Source organism: Eptesicus fuscus, chromosome 9, assembly GCF_027574615.1.
Source record: "Eptesicus fuscus isolate TK198812 chromosome 9, DD_ASM_mEF_20220401, whole genome shotgun sequence".
Classification (NCBI taxonomy): Eukaryota; Metazoa; Chordata; class Mammalia; order Chiroptera; family Vespertilionidae; genus Eptesicus; species Eptesicus fuscus.
In genome coordinates this window covers 47,453,454-47,467,359 of record NC_072481.1, presented here as the reverse complement: position 1 = coordinate 47,467,359, position 13,906 = coordinate 47,453,454, and the positions used below count along the sequence as shown (strand labels likewise).

Genomic DNA, 13,906 nt, shown 5'->3' with positions numbered 1-13,906 from the left:
ATTTTAAAGCACTGTCAAAATGCAAGGTACAGGAATAATTTGCTTGCTTAGACCCATTTAATCTTTGATTCTTCAGTTAAACCTCAACAAAAATCCCAACTGATAAAAAGCTAGGGATCACAGCCTCTTAAGCTACTTAGTGAATTCTGAAGTTGTCAGGAAAATTGAGGTCTAAGAAATACTTGAATGGGTATCTATCTTAGTGACAAATGACCTTTACGTTTATTAATACTATGTATTAATTTTACTAATTTTAAGTGGCATTATGGTATAAAGGGAAAAAATTCCCTCTACATTTTTCTTCTTCCCGTCTTTATAAAGGTAGGTTCAGTGATTTTTTTTTTGGTTCAGAGATTCCAAAAGTAAAGAGAAACAGCTCCAGTATTTTAAGTCATCAGTAAGACGTGACTACTATATTCAATACAGTCTACTTCCATTTTATTCTAGTGATATATCTTCACAAATTTTAAGAGCCACCTTAAGGAAAGTCTTTTTCAAAACTCTTCCTACCTCTTCAATATCAAATATGTAAAAATTAAGTATTCGTTAGCCACAGAATGTTAGTGTTGGATGGGACCTAAAAGGTCCTTTGGTATATTTCTCCCCTATCTAGGTAGGAATCCCTTACTATGTTTCCCCACTCATTACCAGGCTTTTCTGCCTACACCTCCAATGACTCACTGTATCATGAAGAAGCTGCTCTTTTAAAAAATAAAACTCTAATTTTTGGAACATTCTTTTTATTAATCCAGTATCTACCTCCTTGTTACTTCCATCCATTACTCTGAGTTCTTCAGCACTTTGGGTTAATACAACAGATGTCTTCTTTGTATTCAAATGCAAACAGTCAGTATTTATACTTGGGTTAATAAAAAATAAATGTTGAAAGTCTACTGATACTAGAAGAGCTGAAAACAGGACATGACAGAGTTAAAGGCATGAGAAAACTCACCAATATCTATGAGTTGCGTAAAAATATTATGGTTTACAGTATTTATTAATGTAACATTCAAAATGGTAGTTCTGTTAATTGAAGTATTATGTTTAAAATTAAACTAAAAAGTGTGGTTAATTCCAATTTTATGTGAGGTTTGTGGCTAATGTCCCAAAACAAACAAAAACTTCACTATACAAAGCCTGAATAAATGCCTCTTTAGCTCCCATTCCCCACCTAAAGGCTTCCTATTTTCAGGGAAACTAACATTAACTTTTACTACATTAAGCTATTCAAAACTGCTATTATATTGGAAAATTATTTTAAAGCAATTTACTGAATGCTCCATTAAAAAGTTATTAAAACAATTTTATAGAAGCTATAATACACATACACAAGAACCACTCAGCGTTGTTTTGTTGTTAACAAAAGCATCTTACGGTCACAATTTTACTTCAACCAATACTTTAAAATAACCAATAAGTAAACTTCTTTGGCAGTTTACATATCCTAAGAAATATAACCTTTTATTCAATTGATACCTGATTCAAATATAAGTAATATACACCCATATGTATAAACTGTTATGCAATTCAAAAAGGTACCTCTCAAAATGCACCAAAAAAATTCTGTAACAATTTAGACACCGGGGCTGTTTGAGTGAAACAGATTAGTACAACATATTCAAGACCCTAAAAACAAATTCTATATCTAATAATTTTCAGAGTCCCTGAGTGCCTTTTGAGATTTTGTAATTATTTCCTAAAATTTTTGTTTAAAAGTGACAGCCTACACATTATGTGCAGGTAAAAAATGTATGGATAATTACTAATTTGGTTGAAAATACCTAAAAAAAAAAATCACCTATTTTTAAAAACAACATTTTAGATAAAGGCTGAGAATTTACCTTTACTTTTTTTTAGTAGGCAAGATGCAGGTTACAGAGCAGTAATGCATTACATTTGGAAGCCCCTCATCTATTCAACAGTCAGCACCAGCATCCGGATGTTAGTTTGATTTTTATTGTTAACGCCAGCCCAAGACACACCTTTTGGTTCTTCAAAGATCAGTTAGGGTTTTCTTTTCATAATGTTTACATAAAGAGTTTTACCCAGTTGGCCCTGTTTCATCAGATTATCACCAACTGCTATTTTTTATAGTTCTTAAACTGTTGACATGTTATTTTTATTTCACCCAAACTCGAAAGTTTTGGCCCACCAGCAGTTCAAGAACTGGAACATATAAGAACAATATATTGATAGTACTTAAAGGGAGTTTGGATTTTCCCTCCCTTAATCTCCAAGTGTGCCCCTGCCTACCAGCATCACATCCGTCTTGTCTGCATTGAACCTCAACCAGTTGGTTCTTAACCACGTCCGTAACTCAGCCAGGCACTGGGAGAAGCGAGCCACCACACCATCTGGATCAAAGGAAAGAGAGCCTCAGTAGTAACTAGACCAGGGACCCCGATACCACCAGCTCACCGTTCACCCTTGTCTCTCAATTTTTAAACGACGTTCAGGAATGAGGAGAAGGATCCCATGGCAATTTTTGTAAAACATAAAACGAATCTCGAACCATACTATTCGTAACCAATGGCAAAAGAATAAAAGCGACTCAATAACTAGATCAACTCATTCCACCCACGAATGAAGAAAGAAGGTTCAGGCAACTCCAGATCCTCTCGGCTAAGCGGCCTCAGGAGACCGGCCAGTCCTAAGTCTTTCTGCAAAATTGAGAATTTTAGCGTTGGGAAGAAAGCTTTAGGGGTAACTGCGGCCCAGAAAGGGGTGGTGACTCGCTCAAGGTCACACAGCAAGCGAGGACCAGAGAGAAGCTACAGGCCAGAGACCTTTCCATTAGAATCTGGGAGAACAAGGCCAAAGGGGGGTAGGAGGGGGAGGCATCTGTCCCCAGGAAGTCCTTCCACCGGCTGGGAGCACCTCGGTCCCTCACAATAATGCCCTCTTGGAGTCTCTCTTCCCTCCCTCACTCACTCCCTCTAGAAAGAGATGCTTAGCCCGGGACCCTGCTCACCACCAGGGCTGCAGTGCGAGCAGGAGCCTCCCCCCGGCTGGGACCGAACCCCAAGCTGCTGGGGAAAAGAGGCGGAGCCACAGAGGGCAGGTCAGCTTAGCCCCACCCCGACCTGGACCGGAGGCCGACAGGAGGAAGGGGCGGAGGCGAACAGGGTCGGGCACACTCACTCCGCTGCGGATTCCCAGCGAGCCGCGGGCACTGCCAAAGCCAAAGACCGGGCTGGGAGGGAGGGGGAGGGTGGGGGTGGGGGAGTGGGGGGCGGAGGAGAGCTGCGCATGCGCCTCGGTGGCTCGCGCCCCTTCGGGAGGGAAGCGGGCTGCAGCCCCTCCCCGGAAGTTCGGGGTCTTCCGGGCGGTACTCTGCGGTGGGGGAGGGGAAGGAGAGAAAGGGGACAGAGGACATCTCGGGAGCCCCTCATGCCAAAAAGGACTAGGAGAGGAGAGGTGGTTTATGGAGGCTGCACTTACAGCCGCCGCCGCCGCCACCGCCGCCACCTTCGCTGCAGCCGCCACCGCCTGGAGAAGCCCCATCCATCCGCCTGCAGCCGGGGAGACTCAGAGCCTGGGAGGGGCCTGGGGCCGGGGCCGCCCGCCTCCTTCTTCTAGTCGTCTCCCCGAGCTTCCTCTTGCTCCACCAACCCTCTGCCCTCCCCTCCGCCTCCGCCCTCCTCCTCGGCCTCCAGCCGCCAGCCAACCGCGCGGCCGCTTGTTGAGCCCGGGCTCCGCCGTCTCCATGACGCCCGGCAAACATTCCGGCGCTTCAGCGGCGGCCGCTAACGCCCGGGGTTGGGGTGCAGGGACTCCAGGAGCCGGCGGGGAAAGGGGTGGTCGACCACTCCCCAACCCGTCGCCACCATGCCCGGCACTCCGGGAGACAACTACAGGAAGCCGAGCGGCGGATCGTAAGTTCCGGCGAGGAAACCTTAGTCCAGCCTCCTGGTGCGCGGAGGGAAGGCACCTCTCGCTGCAGCGGGGTGCAATCAGCCGCATCCAGGCGGCAGTGTCTCTCCTTCCTGGGCCCGTACATACCCCCTGCTGCCGTGCTCGCTCTTGGAGACAAGACCGGGTTTGTGGAGAACCGTCCTTAGCACTCCTCCGTGGTTTTTAGTTTTTATTTTCCCGCTCTGCACTCTCAAGCTAGTTGCCCACAAGCTGTGCCTTCGTGTTCCAGCTCTCAACTTCTGAGAGCCGCCAAGCAGTCGCGGGTTTTTTTTCTACCTCCTCCTTGTACCATCCTGCCCTAAAGCTCATGCCTGCTTACAGCATTCCAGTGTTCCTGCAGCAGGTGAAGGACAGGCTGGAGAACAGCACACAGCTCCGAGGACTTGTTTCGCTGGAAAGTTCGAGTGTTTCCTTAGTGCTGCCCTGCAGTGCCGCTCAAGTTCCCCGATTAGTTCACTCTCCTTACACTTCAGGCCCCTTTTCTTCTCTCTTCTCCAACTTTGAACGTCTCTCCAATCTCCTCCAGCTCAGCGAATTTTTCTTTAGCAGAACTTGTTGACATTTTTTTTTTTTTTTGAGAGAACCTTCCGTTCTCTCTTGAATATGATACTCAGGATTTTTGCCCATTCTACCACTCCAGCAAAATAGCTTTCGTAAAGGTCAACAGCAGTAGCTGCTGCCCAGCCACATTCAATGGCTATGTCTGTTTCATTCTCAACGCACGCATCTGCAGCTCTGATCTAGTTTGTCACTTCTTGGGGTTTCAATCACCTCTTTTGGTTTCTAGGACAACACCACTCTTTCCTTGTTCTCCCCTTGGTTTATGAATATTTTTCTCAAAATACTTTGCTGTTCCTTCATTTCTCCCGTGTCTAAATAATTGGAGTGTTGCTGGGGTCAGTCTTTTTTTCATTATGATGCCTTTAAAAATCACCTATACACTGGTGATTCACAAGTTTGTATCTCTAGCCAACACCTCTCTCAAGAAAACAAATATTTAAAAAAGCCCTTAGAAGTTAATAAGACATCTCAAAATTTATATCCGAAACTGAACTTAATTTTCTAACCAACTCTGTAATAAAATGGCAACTTCTCTTTCAGTTCATGAAAAACCTTGGAGTTAACCCTCGACTTCTCTAACATCCATTCCATCAGCAGATTCTACCATTTCTACCTGAAAAATAAATCCAGGCTTACCACTCCGATATAAACCACTGTAACACTGCAGTAACCACATAAGTGGTCTTACCAACGCCCACATTCTAGTAATAACTGGCTCTTTTCACAACCATCATCTGTCTCCCATTTCACCAGAGTGGAAACACTACTTACAGTATCTCACTTTGGACTCTTCCTCTTGATTAATTACACTCACTATTGTTCCACAATAATATCAGGCACATTATTTCCCCACTTCAGAATGTATACATTTGCTGTCTTTTGGAATATTGTACCCCTAGATAACCTCATGACTCATTTTCTTTAGATGTCACCTTATCAAAGAATTCCCTAACATATGTGTGTGTGTGTGTGTAATACTTCATCCTCCACATTGCTTTATTTTTCTCCATAAAACAAGTAAACCTATTTGGTATACTTGTTTGTTAATCTGCCTTCACTCAAGCTATGGTACTCCATGGGAGCAGGGATTTTTTTTGTTTTGTCACTGCTATTGCCTAGAATAAAGAAGGTGCTCAATAAATATTTGTTGACTGAACAAATGAATGAATCAGTTTGTACTTTAGTGACTGGTTACTCTTCTGGTTTTTGTTTTTACATGAAGGTATGAAAATCTCAAGGTAGAATTCATGTAATTTTTTAAAAAGTCATACAACTCTCATAGCTGAGAGAGTGTGAGAAAAATTCCCTTGGGAATTTCTTAAATAATGACAAGTTCACTGAAGATTACCTGTTAAGGAAAGAATTAGGTGGGAGATGGGAAGTAGTATAACCTTAACTTTTTGAGTTAGCCATGTTGTATAATTAAAAATTGACACACTAAAGTATACAATGGTTTGACCTAATACATATGTTATTTCTCATCTTCTTCCTTTTAGGATTTAATCCTGATCTTGGAAAGAATCACATGAAACATGAATTTATCAATTTTTCACTCCAATTTTTCTTATTTTAGGTCTTTCCTATTTGGCTTACCAATATTGAACAATCTCTTTTAAAAACTACCAGTAATTAATTGTTCAATGCTTTTATCCCATTTCTCTGCTCAGTTTCTCTATTCTACTAACTTCTGTGTTTATTCATTTCCTTTGATTTTTAGAATTTTCATCTGTTGAGCATGTTATCCAGTTTTTCCATTAGAATCCTAACCTCAATCCCTGGTGGAGAGCATGCAGGAGGCAGCCTAGCGATGTTTAACTCTCACATCAATGTTTCTCTCTCTCTCCCTTTCCCTTCCTCTCTGAAATCAATAAAAATATTTTTAAAAAATTAAGTCCCTGCTTTAGCAAACTTAAGAGTGTAGAGCTACCTGGCCTCTTGTATCATGACTATTCTTTAGACAAAGTGATTTTCAGAGTGGTTATCTTCTCCTAAAATCATCTTATTGCCCACTAATTTGCGTCTATTGAGAACATCTGTTTTCTAACATAATTATACATGTATTATAAATTTTTAATATAATTGGCTACAGGAATTTCTTTCAACTTCTTTTAAAAAGTCTGTACTTTTTGTCTAATTTCTCAATGTAGTAGGCAGAGTGCTAATTGCTGGGGCTATAAATGGTGGACATGATAAACATGGTTTTTGTGCAGTAGGAGAGGAGAGGGTAGAACTGGATTGTAGTGAATTGTGAAGCAAATAAGAGGAGTAAGGAAGTAGCCAGTATAATTGTCTAATGTTTTAAAAAGTTAGACTATGAAAGAAGGAGAAATGTAGTAATAGAGGAAGACTTAGCTAAAGGAAAGATTTTTAAGTTTAAGGGATGACAAGCATAATTATATGCTAAGGGGGAAAGATTGGAAATAAAATGTAGGAGACAGGGAGTTATTGACGGAGAGGTATCCCTGAGAAAGTAGTAAGAGACAAGTTTCAAAGCATAGGTAGAAAGATAGCCTGAGATAAGAATGGCAACTCTTTTACTGAAAGAGGAAGAAAGATGGGTTTAGGTTTATATGAGTTTGTAGGATGAGGAAGAAGAATATAATGAAGGTGGAAAAATAATTTAAGGAGGTTTTACTTGATTATTTGTATTTAATTAGAGATGTTGGAGGTAAAGTCATTTAGAGTCTGAAGTGGGGAGGACTGGTAGAATACTTAAAAAAGATATAGCATGAATGGAATTCACTTAGTCATTTATTTTTAAAAATGCTTATTTTGTGCCCACAACATACTGGGCACTGTCCTTCGTATTAGGGATATAGCAATGAATAAGACAAAGTTTTTGCCCTAAACATGCTTATATTTTAGTAGAAGAATGGACAACAACATAGTGTCAAGTAGTAATAAATGTACTAATGTCTTCAAAAATATTTTATTGTAGTCTGATCATTTATGACTTGAAAAGTAAAACTATCATTAAAACATTTTCTTTGGCCAGGACAGGAGTGGCTCAGTGCTTGAGCATCAACCTATGAACCAGGAGGTCATGGTTCGATTCCCAGTCAGGCAGGGCACATGCCCAGATTGCAGGCTCTATCTCCAGTGTGGGGCATGCCACAGGCAGCCAATCAATGATTCTTTCTCATCATTGATGTTTCTATTTCTCTCCCTTCCTCTCTGAAATCAATAAAAATATATATTTTTAAAAAGTTTCCTTGAAAATCTATTTCCTTTTTAAAATCTAAGGGCAGATCGTCCTTATTTTATAGAAATCCAAAGTATAATCAGAGTACTAGAATGAATGATAAGGTAGGTTTTTGTCTTAGGGAACTTACAGAGTAGATCCAAAAGTAAAGTCATATTTTTTCTCCAGGATATAAACATTTTGATGATATCTTATTAAAAATTATTATGTAATTGTTCAGGCAGGTTTATACTTAAGCGTTAATCTGCCTATGTAACTACACTCTCAACTCATTTGTGCTTACTACATGTCAGACACTTCCTAACCATAACATAAATTATTTTAATCCTCAAATAACCTATGAAGTAGAAACTATAATCATCCCCATTATACAGATAAGGGAACAGACCCAGAGAAATCAGTGTGGACTTTGGATCTGACTACCTGGGTTTAAATGTCAACTCTACTAGAAATGTTTCCCTCTAAAGTTCTGTGATTTCATATAAATAATTAGTATAAATAATAGTAATAGCAACCTTTTAGAGTTGTGTGGAAAATTTGACATAATGCATATAAACATTCTAGATCTATTCTTACACATAATGAGCTCTTCAGTAGTAATAGTATTATTTATATGTTTAGGTTGTTTTCATGTTTCTAATTGAAAGTCTCTTTTTATTGTTGGTTAGTTTTTCTTCAGTTGTGGATCCTCTGTATTGTTTTCTTTTCCTGGTATAGGAACTTAGCCTTACAGCAAAGGAAGTCTCTTACTGGCTTTTCTAGCCCAGTAAAAGGAGCTCAAACAAAAGGATATCTTGGTATGACCCCAAGCAGAATGGCTTTAACAAAAATCATGTCGGCGCTACCAGAGATGAAAACAGATAAAATGACTACCACAAAGGCAGCCATACAGGTAATATTTCCTTTTTTTTCTTTCCCCAATATATTTTTATTGTTTTCAGAGAGGAATGGAGAGGGAGAGAAAGAGACAAACATTAATAATGAGAGAGAATCATTGATCGGCAGCCTCCTGCATGCCCCCTACTGGTGATCAAGACTGAAACTCGCCCTTGACCTGAATCAAACCCAGGACCCTTCAATTCTGCAGGCTGACACACTATCCACTGAGCCAAACCTGCTAGGGTCGTAATATTGATATATGATTTTATTAGTCTTTACCACATAACATATTTTACAGCATAATATTGGCAGTTGCCTCCTGTAATTCATTATTGGTAATAATATTAGAGTTGAATAAGAAAAGCCTACTTGTGACCTTAAGAATTAGTTGGTTTGAATTAATTGTGACTAACCTAGCTATAATACAGATTGTACAACTGCCATCCCCTCTTCTTTGCAGTGTACTCTAGAAAATTTCATTAAATGAGTTGCTATAAAGTAGGTTATTATATCTCATTAGAGGACTTACTAAGAATTGCCTTTTTAAGAAGAGGTAACACCAATCCTCCTCAGACTTTTCCAAAAAATTAACCAGATAAAGACACTACAAAGAAAGAGAATTACAAGCCAATCTCCCTGATGAACATAGATGCTAAAATCCTCAACAAAAAATTAGCAAATCACATCCAGCAATACATTAAAATGATCATATACCATGACCAAGTGGGATTTAGTCTGGGGATGCAAGGCTGATACAATATCCGCAAGTCAATAAACATGATACATCACATAACTTGAAAGACAAAAAACACATGATCATATCAATTGATGCAGAAAAGCATTTGACAAAATCCAACACTTTTTTTGATAAAAACTTTCAGCAAAGTGGGATTAAAGGAGTCATAACTGAATGTAATAAAGCCTTATATGACAAACCTATAGCCAACATCATACTCAATGGGCAAATACTAAAACCATTTCCCCTAAGGACAGTAATAAGACAGGGATACCCACTTTCATCACTCCTGTTCGACATAGTATTGGAAGTGCTAGCCATAGCGATCAGACAAGAAAAAGAAATAAAAGGTATCCAAATTGAAAAAGAAGTAAAACAGTCATTATTTGCAGATGACATGATATTGTACATAGGAAATCCTAAAGACTCCATCAAAAAACTACTAGACTTAATAAATGAATTTGGCAACATACCTCAATACAAAATTAACACCCAGAAATCTATGGAATTTTTTTACACCAATAATGAACTCACAGAAAGAGAAACTAGAAAAACAATCCCATTTACCATTGCAACAAAAAAATTAAGATACCCAGGAATAAACTTAACTAAGGAGGTAAAACACCTGTACTCAGAAAACTATAGTACATTGAAAAAAGATATAGAGGAAGATATAAACAAGTGGAAGAATATACTGTGTTCATGGATTGGTAGAATCAACATAATTAAAATGACGATTCTAGACAAAGCAATCTATAGATTCAATGCAATCCCTATTAAAATACAGCATATTTCACAGACCTAGAACAAACTTTCCAAAAATTATATGGAATAATAATAAAAAAAAAAAATGAATAACTGCAACAATCCTGAGAAAGAACAAAGTTGGAGGGATAACAATACCAGATATCAAGCTATATTACAAAGCTACTGTTCTCAAAACTTCCTAGTACTGGCACAAGAACAGACATATAGACCAATGGAACAGAAGAGATTACCCAGAAATCGACCCAAGCCATTATGCTCAATTAATATTTGAGAAAGAAGGCAAGAGCATACAATGGAGCCAAGACAGTCTCTTCAATAAATGGTGCTGGGAAAATTGGACAGATACATGCAAAAAAATGAAACTAGATCACCAACTTATACCATACACACAAATAAACTCAAAATGGATAAAACACTTAAGTGTAAGATGGGAAACCATAAAAATCTTAGAAGAAAGCATAGGCAGCAAAATATCAGATATATCTCGTAGCAATATCTTGACCAATACATCTCCTAGAAAAATGGAAACTAAGGAGAAAATAAACAAATGGGACTACATCAAAAGAAAAAGCTTTTGCACATGCTCATTTAAATCAACAATATAAAAGCATGGGAGAACATATTTGCCAATGTTACTTCAATAAGGGTTTAATCTCCAAAATTTATAGGAAACTCATACAACTTAACAAAAGGAAGATAACCCAATCAAAAAATGGGCAAAGGACCTAAATAGACACTTTTCAAAAGTGGACATACAGAAACCAAGAGACATATGAAAAAATGCTCAAAGTCACTAATCATCTGAGAGATGCAAGTCAAAATGACAATTAGGTACCATCTCACCTGTCAGAATGACTATCAACAAATCAACAAACGACAAGAGCTGGCAAGGATGTGGAGAAAAAGGAACCCCTGTGCAGCCACTGTGGAAAACAGTGTGGAGTTTCTGCACAAAATTAAAAATGGAACTCACATTTGACCCAGTGATCCCACTTCTAGGAATATATCCCAAGAAATCATAAACACCGATCAGAAAGGACACAAGCACTCCTATGTCCATAGCAGCATAATTTACAATAGCTAAGATTTGGAAACAGCCTAATAGCCCATCGTCAGATGAGTGGATTAAAAAAACAGTGATGGAACCCTGACCGGTTTGGCTCAGTGGATAGAGCGTAGGCCTGTGGACTGAAGGGTCCCAGATTCAATTCCAGTCAAGGGTATGTACCTTGGTTTCGGGCACATCCTCAATAAGGGGTATGCAAGAGGCAACTGATCGATGTTGCTCATTGATGTTTTGTTTTAAAATAAATATTGTTCAGATTATTACAGTTGTTCCTCTTTTTTCCCCCCATAGTTCCCCTTCGCCTGGTTCCCACCCCACCCTCTGCCCTTACCCACCCCCACTGTCCTCATCCATAGGTGTATGATTTTTGTCCAGTCTCTTCCCATACCCCTACACCCCCTTCCCCCTGAGAATTGTCAGTCCACTCCCTTTCTATGCCCCTGATTCTATTATATTCACCATTTTTTTCTGTTCATCAAATTTTTTATTCACTTGATTTTTAGATTCACTTGTTGATAGATATGTATTTGTTGTTCATAATTTTTATCTTTACCTCTCCTTAAATAATACCCTTCAGCATTTCATATAATACTGGTTTGGTGGTGATGAACTCCTTTAGCTTTTTCTTATCTGTGAAGCTCTTTATCTGACCTTCAATTCTGAATGATAGCTTTGCTGGGTAGAGTAATCTTGGTTGTAGGTTCTTGCTATTCAGCACTTTGAATATTTCTTGCCACTCCCTTCTGGCCTGCATAGTTTCTGTTGAGAAATCAGCTGACATTTGTATGGGTGCTCCCCTGTAGGTAACTAACTTTTTCTCTTGCTGCTTTTAATATTCTCTCTTTGTCTTTTGCTCTTGGCATTTTAATTATGATGTGTCTTGGTGTGGTCCTCTTTAGATTCCTTTTGCTTGGGGTTCTCTGTGCTTCCTGGACTTGTAAGTCTATTTCTTTCACCAGGTAGGGGAAGTTCTCTGTCATTATTTCTTCAAATAGGTTTTCAATAACTTGCTCTCTCTCTTCTTCTGGCACCCACTTAATTCGGATGTTGGTATGCTTGAAGTTGTCCCAGAGGCTTTTTACACTATCTTCATATTTTTGGATTCTTTTTGCCTTTTGCTTTTCTGGTTGGATGTTTTTTGCTTCTTTGTATTTCAAATCTTTGACTTGATTCTTGGGATCCTCTAGTCTGCTGTTGGATCTCTGTATATTATTCTTTATTTCAGTCAGTGTATGCTTAATTTCTAGTTGATCCTTTTTCATATCCTCGAGGGTCTCACTAAATTTATCAGCGGTTTCTAGAAAATTCTTGAAAAACTTTATAACTGTGGTTTTGAACTCTGTATCCAGTTGTTTGCTTTCCTCCATTTCTTTCATTTGTGACCTGTTTCTTTGTCTCCGCATTTTGGCTGCTTCCTTGAGTTGATAGAGTGGCTTTGTGTGCTAGGTGTCCTATAGGGCCCAGTGGCTCAGCCTCCCCAGTTACCTGAGGTAGACATTCTTGGTGTACTCCTTTGTGGGCTGTGTGCACAGTCTTATTGTAGTTAAGCCTTGATTGTTGTTGGTATCCCTAGGAGAAATTGACCTCCAGGCCAATTGGCTGTGAGGATCAGTTGTGTCTACGATGGGAGAACTTCTGTGCTGGAGACACCCTTATGGGGCAGGACTTGCTTCAGTGGGGCTTTGGTGCTCACTGAATCTGCCCCCTGAGTGTGTCCCTTATGGATCTGAGGAGTTGTAATCTGGATGGTCCCACTCTGACCACTGGGTACACTGGCTCTTGGATCTCCATGGAGGTGCAAATTTAGCTCTGCCTGAGGCCACCCAGCAGGAGCTATGGAGAGATTTGCAGATTCCTCTTCTTTGTTTGGGGTTTGGAGGTGCCCAGATGAGGCCCAGCTGTGAAGCAATGCAAGCTTCTGTGGAGCCTTGGGCCTTCTTTCGGAAGTTCTGGGGCTCCCTGACCCAGCTGCAGTTTGTTAGGTAATTTTAGATTGCAAAGGGCCAGGCCATTCATATGCAAAAGCCTTTGCACACAACTGAGGTGGGGTTGTAAATTGGGTGGGGCGGGGTCTCAAGGAATCAACAGGGTGGAGCAAACAGCAATGGCTGACCTTTAGCCCTGCTAAAGGTCTCAGTATCCCATGGTAATTGCTGCAAACACCTCTGAGAGAAAGCTGCCCTCGAGTTCCGGCCCGATGCCAGACAGTCCAGTTCTGCCGCCGCCCCCCCCCCCCCCCAATATGAATCTGGGTCCCCAGAGTCTCACCCAGAACTGGAGTTCAGAGCAGTCGGGAGCTTGTATCTCCCTCCCAATTGAGAAAGACAACTGCATCCTCAGTTGCCAGCCCTTTCCGCGCGCATGCCTCTATACCTCTGCACTTAACTTCCACACCTCCTCTGAGTCTCAGTGTGCTTTTCTCTTCCCTTCTAGTTGTAGAATTTCTACTCAGCCAGCCTTCCTGTGGTTATGGATGATGTCCGTTTTGTTTTTTAGTTGTAGTTTTGAAGTGGTTGTGCAAGGCAGCAAGTTCAGGTGTTTACCTACGCTGCCATCTTGGTTTCTCCTCTCATTGATGTTTCTAACTCTCTATTCCTTTCCCTTCCTCTCTGATTTAAAAAAATCAATAAAATATATTAATAAAATAAAATAAAAAAACAGTGATGGAATAAAGATATGTAATACTAATCCAACAGATTACTTTACAATCATCTGTAAATGAACAAACTAATGTGCATGCAACAACATGGAGAAATAGAAAAACATTGTCGAACAAAAA

The 13,906-nt window shown here is 40.0% G+C and overlaps 2 protein-coding genes across 6 annotated transcripts in view; one reads left to right on the top strand and one right to left on the bottom strand.

Moving 5' to 3' along the window:
* Positions 1-3,571, bottom strand: part of MIER1 (MIER1 transcriptional regulator) — a 56,835-nt gene extending 53,264 nt beyond the window's left edge. The window contains exons 1-2 of one of the 5 annotated variants that reach the window (XM_054720915.1): positions 3,442-3,571; positions 2,254-2,354 (exon numbers count right to left, since the gene is read on the bottom strand). In XM_054720915.1, coding sequence (XP_054576890.1) covers positions 2,254-2,354; positions 3,442-3,508 — 168 coding nt within the window. In that variant the 5' untranslated portion in view covers positions 3,509-3,571. Of the gene's footprint in view, positions 1-2,253; positions 2,355-2,971; positions 3,027-3,141; positions 3,188-3,441 lie in introns of those variants that run through there. The other 4 variants (XM_028142390.2, XM_008139408.3, XM_054720918.1 and 1 more) reach the window with 4 other exon arrangements.
* Positions 3,572-3,661: 90 nt separating this feature from the next.
* DNAI4 (dynein axonemal intermediate chain 4) overlaps positions 3,662-13,906 on the top strand; it is a 75,138-nt gene continuing 64,893 nt past the window's right edge. Inside the window, 3 exon segments of the mRNA XM_054720914.1 lie at positions 3,662-3,764; positions 3,767-3,875; positions 8,396-8,570. Coding sequence (XP_054576889.1) covers positions 3,707-3,764; positions 3,767-3,875; positions 8,396-8,570 — 342 coding nt within the window. The 5' untranslated portion in view covers positions 3,662-3,706.